Below are 13266 nucleotides of genomic sequence, written 5' to 3'. Positions count from 1 at the left end.
CATTACACCCAGGATCATGTGTTTCAAGTGGTTTTTCCATTAATTGTAATGATTATGCTTTCAGCTAAAGGAAGCACAAAATTTAGTTTCAGAAAATGTTAACAATAAATAATACCAATAAAAAAGATATTTTATGCAGGTATCTCTTGGCAACCCCACACACCAGTATCATAAATAATATTATTGTATATATTAAAATACATAGAAAATGGTGAAAAAGTACAAGACATTTTTTATTTATTTTTTATTGGGTATTTTTAAATGAATTTCAATTATCTGAGCCAAATCTATGTTTTCATATCTGTAAATGATCATTAATAAGCCTAAATAATACTGAGAATTAAAAATATATGTATATACACCACAAGAAATATGAATATTCTACACAATTCCCTATTTCACTTCTCATAACTTCAATAAAAACAAATCACATAAAATTTAAATACCAGAATCTTGTTTCTTTTACAACTTTAATTATTTAAACTCTGTTAGTATATACTAACTAATTATATTCAATACATAGAAATCAGAAGATAATGTAGAAAATAATTACTTTAAAGGCATATACTGTATGTATACAATATGAGTTCCTAAAGAAAATCAAACAGATATAAATGCATAAAACTTAACTTTGCCATGAATCGTTTGTGTGAGTTTATTTAATGGTTAACTCCTAATACATCAAACTTATCACCTGAAAAGCTGCATTCACTATTTATAATTTATGGACCAATAATTCAGAGATTATTATCACCTTGATTCCACATATTAAGTTCACATTTTAACATAAGACAAACTTATAAGATGAGGACAAAATGAGAGGAGGAGTTAAAAGAAGCCCCCTTAGTTAGAACACAAAGGCAGCCTTTTAGTGGAGCAGCAGACTAAAAGGCTTCCTTTTTGAAATGTGTGGATCAGTCCCTGCAGCGCTGGGCCTTAGCTGTCACTGCCAGGCCGAGTCAAAGTGAATCTTCCAGACGGGTCAGGTATGAACCACCTTTCCCACAGATCCGAGTGGACGGCTGGGTCATTCCATGGTTTGAATGGGCCATTCCAGTGCAGCAGGTGTGCCCCCTGCAGGAAGCTCTCTGCATAGCGTGCATCGGGGCTCCAGCCTGAAGACAAAACAAATCCTTTAGTCAGATGTGGCGGCACCATGTGTAAAACTATTCTTAATCACTAAAATGCTCCCTTCCATAAAACTACATATTCTTACTTGCTTCTCACTACTTTTGGTCTGGATTTCAGGCATTGTAGTTAGCAATATTAGTTCTGATCTGGATTTTCTCTCTTCTCATGGCGCTGCCATGTTTGAAAGGTTAGTTAGAATCTTACCCAGGTGTCTGACATGCCAAAGAGGATCCAGCGCTGTGTATTTGTCATGAAACACTATAAGCATGGGCGGAGTGGCCACGCCTCCTGCCATAGCACTGCTGTAAATGTTCTGCCTGTTGGAGAGAGGGATGGGTTACTGATCAGGCACATCCAAACAGAAGCACTAAAGTAGATGCTGCATCTCACCAGATGCACCAACTGTTGATAGAAGTTTCCATCATTATGTTAAAAAACCTCTAGCATTCATCAGTTCACTCCATCTCTACATGTTTACTGCTCCAAGTGGATCGGTTGTGCTAACAGAAGAAAAGGACTTGAATGTTTCTGTAATGTCCAACAGAGCCAAATTCATGTTTTGTATCTATAAATGATCCTTAAGAAGCCTAAATGATACAATGAGCTAAAGAAAAACACATACAGTATATACTGTATAAAATGTGAATATTCTACACATCTTAAAGTAAATAACAAACCATCATTGCCTTTTTGAGACACCTGAAATTATATCATATATATTTCTATCTCCAGATCAACCAGACTGACACAGAATAATTCTGTGGCATCAGCATCACAGTTATGAGATGCTATAAGTTTTCCACATATGTGAACTATTACAGTGTTTACCCAAATGTCACAGCATTGTCCAGATAATAACATTATTGTCACGATTTGCGGGTGTGAGGTGGTGAGGCAGACGCAGCAGACCCAGGTAACGTGAGAAATGACGGTTTTAATGATAAATAAGTCTAAAACAGTCCACAAACAACCAAGCAGCACGACTGAGCAGAAGCCAGGGCTCAACTGGTAGCAACTGGTAAATTGACTGGACAACACGAAGGACTGAACGCACATAAGACGAGGACCCGACAAAGAACAGACACACAGGTGACACTAAATACACTGGGGGTAATCAGGGAACAAGAAACACCTGGGAACTAATCAAGGGGAGAACAGGACAACACGGAGACACCGAAAACTCGAAATTAACACACAGAAAACACAGAACACGACAATTATTTAATCTCCTGCTGTGGTATGCAGACACTCTCTCTACCCTTGCAGGTTCATTCAACTCTACATGCCTCCTGCTCCATGTGGTTCCAACAGCAGAGAAGGCCAACCCAGTTTCTGATGAATTTGTTGGCACTCACAATACCATGCTTGTGGTTAGCAACCCCACCCTGCACCTGCCTGCCCAGTTAGTGTTGACCAGTGATGATCCTCTGTTTGGGTTCTGGTTATCTCAGCTGCACCAGAGACTCCAATGGAACAAAAAGGAGATGAGCAGAATGTCTCCACTGTTGGACTGGATTTTGTATTAACTTTCTTACAACATTGTTGTACAAACAATGTTTCCCATTCACCTAAAATTCTTCTCCATCCATCTCTCCAGCTGTTTGGTGATCTTCTGCTTCTTCCACTCTTTAATTTCTGCGACAAATACTCCGGGGTTAAAGGAGCAGTGGTTGGGGTTGATGGCCAAGTCTTTCACTTCTTGCTTTCTGTAGTCCAGGAAGCCCATGTAGGTGGTCTGAGGAACAAGCTCAGAAAAAAACAGACTTTAGCTTTCAACATAAACTCCATCATCTGTCTTACACTCTACAACCCAGAAAATATAATATTGGATAGTTTATATAAATGTGTATTTACATAATCAATCCAGTGTAATGTTACTTTCATTAAAAACCATAGAAATGCACCTGCATGCCAATGCTTCGAACCATCTCATGTGTGGAGGGTAAGTCACAGTCAGAGGCAAAAGCAGCAGCATGTCCTGCTTTCAGCTTTATATTGTAAAGGTCCTTAATGTCACCTGAAAATAAGAATCATTTAATCAACCATAGAGCCGTATAATATAACGTAAGAACAGTGCTTCATTTATAGATTATTATTGTTGCTGATTTAATAAGGAACTTTCACAAACACTGAATCTCCAATGAAAGTTTAGTTATGCATACAGCAAAACACTGACAACTGTTTCACAACTATTTTCAAAAATTTGTTTTGTACATTTTCAAAAGTTTTTTTTTTAACATATATATATAATTTAATTAGCTTCTGTCAAAAGCTTTATTTAAACTTAATTAGTGCAGCACTTTGTTCTAAAAAATGTAAATGACATTGCAATAGCTTATTTAAAATAGGCAGTCCAGGATGTTGGAAAAGATTTTAAGAATTTGCAAAAATCTGAGAAGGTAAAAACAAAACCAAACATTATCTATCTTTCTATCCGTCCGTTCGTCCATCCACCCACCAACGTATGTATGTATCTGTCTGTCTTCTGTCTGTCTGTCTGTGTAATTCATTATATTTTCTAATGATACTAAAATGGTGAAATGTATCAGCAGTGAGACAGCAACATCTAAACTCTACCCAGATTCAGTTTTTAAACACATACCCTGCACAATGACATCGTCGTCCACATATATGACTCTCCTGTGGCTGATCCCTAGTAGAGGTAGGTAAAATCTGACAAAATTAAGCTGTAAAACATAGTTGAAGTTATTCCATGTGTCTGAAACAGAAGCTTTGCTGACTGTAGATTAGCATATGTACTCACAACATAGTTTAGGAGTAAAAATTGAGAACTCACTGGATGAAGGAGATCAGGACGAGAAGAATCTGGCTTCACCTTTCCTTTTAGAACCATAGGGTTAAATTCTAAAATCTTATACTGGATGACTTTCAGCTTGGTCTTCTCTATATACCTCCTTGAGAGAAATGGACAGTGATACCTGGATTCTGAAAGGTGTGAGGGAAACCTTCATTCTTGATTTGAAGCTGAAGAAGGTGACAAACCTTGCTATTTTGACTGCATCACGCAGAGTAACAATGTAGAAGAAAACACTGGAATCTGTGTTACTAATGATGCTGTTGATGGTTGCCATGGTTGCCCCAGTACGCTCCTCGGAGGCACAGATGATAACAGGAACAACATCATCTGTTTTAGCCTCTTCTGCTGGGAGGTCAGCTGTTAAACCATGGCTCTGCCTGTGTGCTGAGAGGCACCGAGAATGGAAAGTGGAGATGAGTTAGATTTGGTTGGGATACACTGAGTGGGATTGTTAAAGGGGCAGTCTTGTGCAAAATCAACTTTTTTGAGCTTTACATCATGTCATAATGTTATTCCCTCATCTAAAACATACCTGGAGTGTTGCCTTGATTTTTTTTTTTATGCATGTTTAAGAAATCCTTTAATCTCCATGGCAACCACTCAGCTATGCTAAACACCTGGGTGGACCTAGCCCTGCCTTTGAGGGTAGAAGAAGTGGAACTGGACATCTGCTGAGCTTATTATACAAATTACTTCTCAGTGTAACGCTGGTAAAAATGTTGTTAAAGGGTTAATAGAGGAGCCATGTGATGACTTCATGAAGGCGGAGCTTCAGAAAGAGCAGGAGTTTCTTAAAGAGGCAGATGCCCAATTTCATGCTAAATTTCTTTTATGTAATATTATATATATATATATATATATATATATATATATATATATATATATATATATATATATATCATTTTTATAACAACTGGAGGTAACATAGTTGGTTGACTGTGCTATAAAGTGGCACTAAGTGCTTGGAAAACACATAATAATGCCTCTTTAATGCTCAGAGCAGAAAACCAGATATCTGAGCTGCCATACCTTTTTGTAGTTGAGTGGAGGGTTTCAGTGAACTATGGAGAAGCAAACATGCCAGCAGCAACAGCAGCACAATAAGAACCTGGTTGACTGACACATGGAAAGAGTTGAGAGTCAACATTTACTAGGAAGAACATCTAAGGTTTCATTCTGTAACAAGAGGTAAATTAATCAAAGACAAACAATTCAGGGACCTGAAAAAAACAATGGAAGGAAATGTAAAATGCAAAGATAAAAAAAGAAAAACAAGTGATTCTTGAAGTACTATACCTTTCATTTTATTGTAGACTGAGTTGTCATCCTATAATGTTTTATCTCAATTATTTGATTTAATTGGAAATTCAGTTCCAGTTCAGTTGCCCTAATAATTAAATAAACCACAGAAAATATATGTGTTATGCTGCTTTTTGTTGTGCCATTTCAAATCCAGACATTGAAAACTCATAGTGACACTGAACACAACAAGTGATGTAACCCTGAAGGAGCTGAAAGGGTGTATTTGTCACTCACCAGCAACACATCTGGATAACAGAAGAGGCTACTTTAAATCCCCCACTGTTCTCCTGCTTTGGTTTAATACAAAATGTAAGACTGACAGACCTGAACTGCTCTGCTTAAAGTGACACTCGCCACCAAATCAACTTGTTTTGCTGATAAACCTAAACAGGTTATATACCGTCCTATCTTTAGGATTCTGTGCAAATGTTGACAGTTTGTTTATTTTGGCATTATTTTGCCTCAGACCGTCTCACTTCTGGCCTCTTCAGTCGAACGATTATTTCAGAATGCTTTCAGAATGCAGAACACCTCTGGCAAAAAAATCTCATGTTCCAGGCACACTGAAAGAAATAGGATCCCAAATTATTTGAAATAAACTCTGTGCCCCCCCTTTATAAGTTTATAGGAGTCTATGTGGTTTTGTCTTTATGCATTGCTTCCACAATCTACTATCAGTACCAAAAAGAAACAAAATGCTTTGGAAGAGAATTAAGAAGAAGAAGAATTACTTTATTCATCCCAGCAGGGAAATTATTTTGCAGTTACAGCAAGAATTTTTTATACACAGATTAACACACACACGACGGGAGCTGCGTCTGCAGGCAGCCAGCTGAGCCGGCGCCATTTTTGAAGGAGGACATGCGGCAAAGGTCGTCGGGACCGGGAGTCAAACCCGCGACGTCCGCGGGTCTAAGGCCTCCAAGTGTGGGGCGTGCTAACCCCCTGCCACGGCACGCCCCGGGGCTAATAATTATTAGGGCTAATAAAAAATATAAATAAATATATAATTCATTCTGACTTTTATTCTCAGAATTCTAAGATTGAAGTCAGAATGTTAGGCAAAAAGTCTGAATTCTTTTTTTTTTCAGTGGCCCTATGTCATGAAATGCGGTGGTGAGGCAGACGCAGCAGACCCAGGACGCAGTGAATAATGATGATTTAATGAACAAAAGAAATCCAAACCATCCAAAAACACAGGCAGCATGACTGAGCGGAAGCCAGGGCTCAACGCCGGTAGCAACTGGTTTACCAATGGACAACACGAAGGACTGAGCGCACATTAGACAAGGACCCAACAAAGACACAGACACACAGGTGACACTAAATACACAGGGGGGTAATTAGGGAATGAGAAACACCTGGGAGTAATGGTGGGGATAACAGGACAACACGAAGACTCAGGGACACAGAAAACTCTAAATAAATACACAGAAAAACACAGAACATGACACCCTAATTCTTTTCCATAAAATGCTGACAGGTAAGAAGCCCTTTAAATACCAAATTATGAGCTTTTGAAGTTCTGTTCTGTTTTACCTGACAAAGGTAGGTGGATTTCTTTTTTGTCCGCATAGAAAGTTGGCAGGATTTCACTACTGCTGAACGGGAGAATGTGATTTATGCTGCCTCACAGTTTGCTAACAAGCACCACACATGATACACTTGGTTGAAACAAATCTTAGAAAAGACATGGGGAGAATAATGTTTAGTGCTGATCCTGATTACTCTTTTGGAGCAGCTCTCAGATGTTTGTGCAATCCAATTGGCTGTTCTCTATGTGAATAAACTCATAAAACATAACTCTGTACAGACTTGTACCATCTGGTTACTTCATCACAGCTCACACAGTTCCTGCTTCCTTTCCCTGGAGGAAAACTTAAGAGTCTGTCACTGGCAACAGCTGCTTCTGATAGACTTCCATTTTAAAAACTATGGCAAACTAAACATTGTCATTTATAATTGTTTCCTCTGCATTGATTGGATCTTACTTAGCACTTACTTTTTTTTAGGAGAGGCATATTTTATAATTCCTCCAAGTAGTATCTGCAAAACACACAAAATAAAAGAGAAATAAAGACTGTCAGTTATATTGACACTTTGTCATTGTGGACTTTATTGGGATGGACTGCATATTACTGGAGGTAAAGCTCTCCAAAAACAAATACTGCATGAAAAAAATTTGAAAAAGGAACAATGAACAGGTTACTGAAGTTCAGGACAGCACATCCAGGCAGTCGTAGTTGACCCCAGAACGACCTCAACTCACTGTTAAAGTAAATGATCATGATTCAACCATATGAAAGATTCTGGACAAGAAATGGAATCCCTAGGAGTGTTTAAAGTACAAAATCATTGCAAAGCAAAAAGAACCATCTGACATGTGTGGAGCTAACACAGCATTTTACAAAAACAACAGCAGACTCACAGTCACACACGGAAGAGGTGGTGTGATGGTCAGGGGAGGCCTTGCTGCTTCAGGACTTGGACATTTGGTCATAATTGATAGAACTATAAATCCCACTCAGTTCCACTGAATTCTGCAGAGAAAAGTGGACCAGAATTTCTCCATGGCGATTGTAGTGACTATTTGTCTCAAACTCAAATAACCCCCCCCCCCCAAAAAAACGCAAGACTTTGATCAAAAGTGATCAAAGCAAAGTGAATTAAACGCAAATAGTCACCTGATGCATCGTGGGTTCTGGTTTACGCAGTTCAAAAAAGGGATCAAAACAGTAGTGATGTGACGTGATGTGCCGAGGCTTCGAGGCGTGTGTCGAGTAATGGAGGGGGCGTTTCCGTAAAGCGCGTATCGAGGCTTGCTTCATTTAGGGGAGGAGCCGAAAACGATGACGTCCGAAGCCTCGCTGCCTGGCTGTACCACGTGACTGCTTCGGGAAGTGGCTCAGATGTTGGCGCGGCGTTTGACAGCTTTAGAAACCCCACAGGCTCCATTCAAAATGTGGGTTGTTGTAGGCGAGTTGCGGTCAGTTGAGAGAGTGGATAGAGTTTTGATAGTTTGGATAGCAGCGTTTGGATAATGGTTATTTAGTTTGAGACAGTTAGTTTGGTGTGTTTGGAGAGTTTAGGAGAGATATAGATAGATAGATAGATAGATAGATAGATAGATAGATAGATAGGAGATTTAGGAGCACGAGGACAGGATAGGAGAAGGATGGAGCCGGCGAGAAAGAGGAGGATTTCCCCTCCTCTTTCGATTTCGAATTGATAAGCCCTAACAAGGTAAGGTGAACTGAACATTTGCAGATGCATTACGTTTGCTTATGAGGAACTGTATTTTTTACTGTTTCTTATGTTCTGTAAAGGTGAGGTGTTTATTGTGCTCCAAGGAGTTGGGGTACAATAATAACACCTCATCCATGTAGTGTCAAAAAAGAGAAATCGTTTGAAACCAAAAACTGTGGAGAAATTGTTGTTTCTTAATAAAAATGCATGAAATCATCCAAGTTACACAAGCATTAGCCTATTCACTACCCCCTCCCTAGTTCCACAAGCACTTTCACTGTCCTCTGCCTGATTAAGCCCATGCCATTTTTCTAGAGTCACAGAAAAACTTTATTACACAACATGCCATATCACATGACACTACTATTTTGGGAATAATTACACACAGAGAATACATTCAAACAATATTTTATTATACACATATGTGTATACATAATTTATGTAGACAAATGATTTCGTCCTACACCTTTTGTGAAGTCATTCCCAAGAGCCATAATAGACAAAAATTCAATGCATCACACGTGTTAAGATACAGCTGGCTGTGATTATACACCTGGCCAGTAGGTGGTTTTTTGTGCACATGAAGCCTCAAGAAATGAACCCTTTCTCGAACCATTTGGCTCAAGTGGTTCAATGCCTCATGAGGCTTCATCTCACCATCACTACTAAACAGTCAAAATGCAGTTCTAGTTACTTTTATTCCAGTTCAAGCAAAACAAGTTATAGACTGAAGTGACTGGAACTGACTGATACTGGCACTGGTAAAAAACCATATGACTACCCATGTGCATAATGAGCTACCTAAGACCTACCTATTTATACCATGAAACACCCACGAAAACTGAAATTGATTAACTAATTAAGTGAATCACTAGCCAAAAACCTATTCTAAATAACAAATTAAACAAAAATTCTAATTATAAATCAGCTAAAAAATAAGCAAAAAATACAAATAAACTAAATAATCTAAATTCTAAGATTTAACTGAAAATAGATAAATAGCTCCTACAGCGATGTTAAAAACTTACTAGTTACGCCTTGGCAGTTAGCTACCACATCTATTTATTAAGTTTAGTGATCAATTGCTTTTTCTCATATAGGGCCAGATTGACTTGTATACTTTTTCCGCCTTATATTTCTTTATGAAATAAAACAATAAATTGAAAATTGTTTTTTGTATTTATTAAGGCTATTTTTTCTGACATTAAATGTGTTTTATTTGTTTCACAAGAATTTTGTCTCTTATGTTTTTGGGAGCGTCACCCTCTGACTCGGACAAACTGCTCCTGTGATTTGACCTGCAGGAAATTCACGGTCGCCTAAAGCCAAGAGAAACCGGCCAGCACATGTGGCTGATTTTGTTTTCCACGGCTCCCTTCCTTCCTGGTGCCAGGTTTAAAGAAAAAACTCAGTTTGCATTCCAGCTCTCTAAAGTCAAACTTATTCCACTGGTGGACTAAACAAACACAGATTTCTATTAATTTAAAGCCTTTCTTCCCCCACTGTAGCTGATGTTGCTGAATGATGGGTGTGATTCTTCATAGAAACTCTGACAATAATGTGAGTTTATGAAATAACCAAAGGTAAACATACAGGCCTGCTTCTTTCTCCTCTGTCTGCTTTAATTTTGCAGAGCGTTTTCATGACTCAGCCTGATGTCAGCAGAAATTAAACAAAATGTCCGCTTCTCACAGCACATTTGTTTCAGGTTTGTTTGTCACTGTTTGGAGAACCTCCACACATCTGGAATCATTTGGCTGCAGACACACTTTTTCCCAGAAAACAGATCTACTTCCATCATTTCTGTTCTAGATTTGAACAATTAGAAGTCCACTCTGGAGACTATGAGTTACAGCGCACTCATCTTTCATCCACATCATTCCTCCACCCATATCTTCTTCTTTTTTTTTTTCTTTTTATACCAGATTAATATTTGCTGGGTCATAGACTTTCTGCAGCAGCCCCAGGAACACACAGACTGGATAAACTGGGTAAAAACAGGATGTTCTTTACTTTTGAGCAAGTCATGCTGCTGGTATTGAACCAGACTGCATGCACCGCTCCATTGTGATGAGTTCAAATCTTTCTAGATCACATTATACTGTACATCACAGAGACTTCCACAAGTATTCTTATATTCTTAAACTTTCTACTATTTCGCCCTATTACCAGTGTTGTATAGTAACAAAGTACAAATACTTCACTACTTTACTTAAGTATAGTTTGGAGTACTTCATACTTTCCTCGAGTATGAAAATTTTTGATGACTTTCACTTTTACTTCACTATATTTCCGAACTTAATTGCGTACTTTTACTCCGATACATTTTCAATGTGTGGTTTAGTTACTCGTTACAAAAACGCGAGAGAGAGAAACAAAGTGTTTTGACCCCACCTACTGATTAGCAAGTAGCAAGTAGGCTACCGAACAAAGTCCGTAGCCTGCTTGCCTGGGCTTGTTCATCACCTCCAATAGGATACACCTGTTTCGCTTCTCCCATTGTTGGGGAAATCAGAAATCAGAACACCTTACACCGGGTGGGTGGGGGGACGACGAACAGAGAAGAGTGCTGCCCGCACTGACGCGGCTCAGGGATTACGTGACACGCAGCGCCGTGCCCTATAATGCACTGTAAGCTATGTAATGTGTTTTGAGGCAATTGACCAAAATCCCGGACAATTCTTAAATTCCCCCCGGACATCTTTTTAGGTCTGAAAAGTAGGACATGTCCGGGAAAAAGAGGACGTCTGGTCACCCTAGTTCAATGGGGGACAGAAGCCACAGCGATAGCAATTTAGACTAAATTTAACGAATATAGGAAAGGCATGCAAGTTCAAAACCACAAACCATTAACATGTGCTACTCTTTAAAACTGGAACAATTTATTAGCAGGTTTCATTTTGCCTGCACTTGGTTGGGTACATTATTTTAAGTTTATTTGACAAGTTTACCAAAATATAAGAAATGTCATTCAAACTTGCCTTGTTTTACTTTTTACTTGTACTTTTCATTACATTACTTGAGTACATCCATTTTTACAGTAATTTCCATACTTAAGTACAAGAAGTTTCAGATACTTTAAGACTTTTACTCAAGTAACATTTCAGTCAGTGACTTCGACTTTTACCAAAGTCGTATTTTGGAGAGGTACTTGTACTTTTACTTGACTCTGAGATTTCAGTACTTTATACAACACTGCCTATTACGATCACAAGCATATTTCATTTGGATTTTATGTGGTGCTATGGATCAGCTGAAACTAAAATTGACATATTTGTCCTATCTGCAAAATGTTATGTGTGGAAAACCTTTAATTTAAATTCAATTCAGTCTATGTATATAGTGCCAATTCACAACAACAAAAAAGTCCATTCAATTGAATCATGAAGATTCCAAGTCAAATATATTTATTCCAATTGATCCTGTTATCAAACAATGGAGTCAAGTTCAGTTTACTGTTCCAATTGATTAAAAGGTTTTCTGTCAAAGGAAATCCAGAAGATTCCATCCAATCAGTGACTGGCAGCATTCAGTCCTCCTGGACCAGCGTGTAGCGACTGTGTAAAAAGAAACTCCCATTTAACAGGAGGAAACTTCCAGCAGAACTAGAACCTGGCTCGGTGTTAGCAGCCATCTGCCACAACTGATGAAAACACAGATTACTTTTCTGTGTTATAGAAAAGTAATCATGCCATATGGGAAGCATGTCCATTTGTCAAAATCCAGACTTAAATCTCACTGAGAATTAACTTAACTTGCTGTTAACGGACACCCTTCATCCAATCCAGCCGAGCTTTTTTGCAAGGAAGAACAGGCAAATGTGTCAGTCTCTGGATGTGCAAAGGTGGTGCAGTGAAAGGCAGCTCCACAAAGAACTGACTGAACTGAATGAATGCAAATGCACACAGTATTTTGCACATCTTAATATGAAAAAGAAAAAACCCCACACAATATCATTTAAATTTCCACTTCATAATTCGGCACTGTTTTGTGTTCTTGTATAACATTAAATCCCAACAAAAGACATTAAAGTTTGTGGATGTAACTTAAAATGTGAATAAGTATAGAAAATATGAATACTTTTGCACAATGCTTGTGTTAGTCATTGTGTGTTAGACAAATCGTAAGCATTTTGAATATTCTTTCTGAAATATTCTACACTCACCATTAAAGAGATGTTGACAGTCTCATCCCTGGATTTCACAGTTCATGTTGTAAAACAAATCAAGGAGAAATGTATTCCTTTGTTCCTTTTTCTTAAACTTCTCTATTATTCATCTTCCTCTTCTCACCGTCTAACTCGTCTTGTTCACCAGCGCCTTTATCTAGTCGCTCTCTGCTGCAGAGAAGGCTGGATCATGGCTTTCTGCTTCGTGTTGCACCTCAGCCACATTGATGGTGAAGGAATAAAATCTGCAAACAAAGCTGTGTTTTCTAAATAGGATATTTAAATGTGTCTTATATTCTTGAAATAACTGATTTAATTTTTTTTATCAGTGAGCGGAGAATCATACTTTACACTTTAAAACTACATTTCCCATAACTCTTAGTGTTTCGTTTTGATTTAAAGGACAATAAATGCGTAGCCCGATCCTCGCGTCAGACAGTTTTGTTTGCACATTTTACTCCAAAGGTTGTTTTATTTTTCAACTGTTGATGAGCTGTTTAATTTGTTATATATTTTCAATAATTTATAACATTTCCATTAAAGAGCTAGTTTGAAATGCTTAGAAGTTATTGCAAAGAAATAGCTTTGATGTATGTTAGTT

At 38.1% G+C, this 13266-nt stretch overlaps 1 protein-coding gene across 4 annotated transcripts; it reads right to left on the bottom strand.

Annotated features, from left to right (window-relative positions):
* Positions 1-261: 261 nt before the first annotated feature.
* Positions 262-12801, bottom strand: glt8d2 (glycosyltransferase 8 domain containing 2). 4 transcript variants are annotated; one of them, XM_023349929.1, is made up of 10 exons: positions 12663-12801; positions 7254-7297; positions 4979-5065; positions 4135-4333; positions 3929-4046; positions 3734-3818; positions 3036-3148; positions 2700-2866; positions 1336-1448; positions 262-1115 (listed from the first exon to the last, which is right to left on the bottom strand). In XM_023349929.1, the coding sequence occupies exons 2-10, from the start codon at positions 7270-7272 to the stop codon at positions 937-939; spliced, it is 1080 nt and encodes a 359-aa protein (XP_023205697.1). In that variant the 5' UTR covers positions 7273-7297; positions 12663-12801; the 3' UTR covers positions 262-936. The 4 variants fall into 4 exon arrangements, with proteins under 4 accessions (XP_023205697.1, XP_023205696.1, XP_023205694.1 ...); XM_023349928.1 differs by lacking the exons at positions 7254-7297; positions 12663-12801 and adding an exon at positions 5246-5976 and having other exon boundaries at positions 2700-2878; XM_023349926.1 differs by lacking the exons at positions 7254-7297; positions 12663-12801 and having other exon boundaries at positions 2700-2878; positions 4979-5976.
* Positions 12802-13266: the final 465 nt, after the last annotated feature.

This window comes from Xiphophorus maculatus, chromosome 17, assembly GCF_002775205.1.
Source record: "Xiphophorus maculatus strain JP 163 A chromosome 17, X_maculatus-5.0-male, whole genome shotgun sequence".
NCBI lineage: Eukaryota > Metazoa > Chordata > Actinopteri > Cyprinodontiformes > Poeciliidae > Xiphophorus > Xiphophorus maculatus.
This window is presented reverse-complemented; position numbering and strand designations above follow the sequence as displayed.

What these genes read in the sequence shown, in the direction of transcription:
- glt8d2 (XM_023349926.1), bottom strand. Translation starts at nt 5,096, where the DNA reads ATGTTGACTCTCAACTCTTTCCATGTGTCAGTCAACCAGGTTCTTATT. An exon ending in GATGCAGTCAAAATAGCAAG is followed by an intron (nt 4,047 to 4,134) that starts GTTTGTCACCTT and finishes ATTTCTCTCAAG; the next exon opens with GAGGTATATAGAGAAGACCA. An exon ending in TTGGCATGTCAGACACCTGG is followed by an intron (nt 1,116 to 1,335) that starts GTAAGATTCTAA and finishes TTTTGTCTTCAG; the next exon opens with GCTGGAGCCCCGATGCACGC.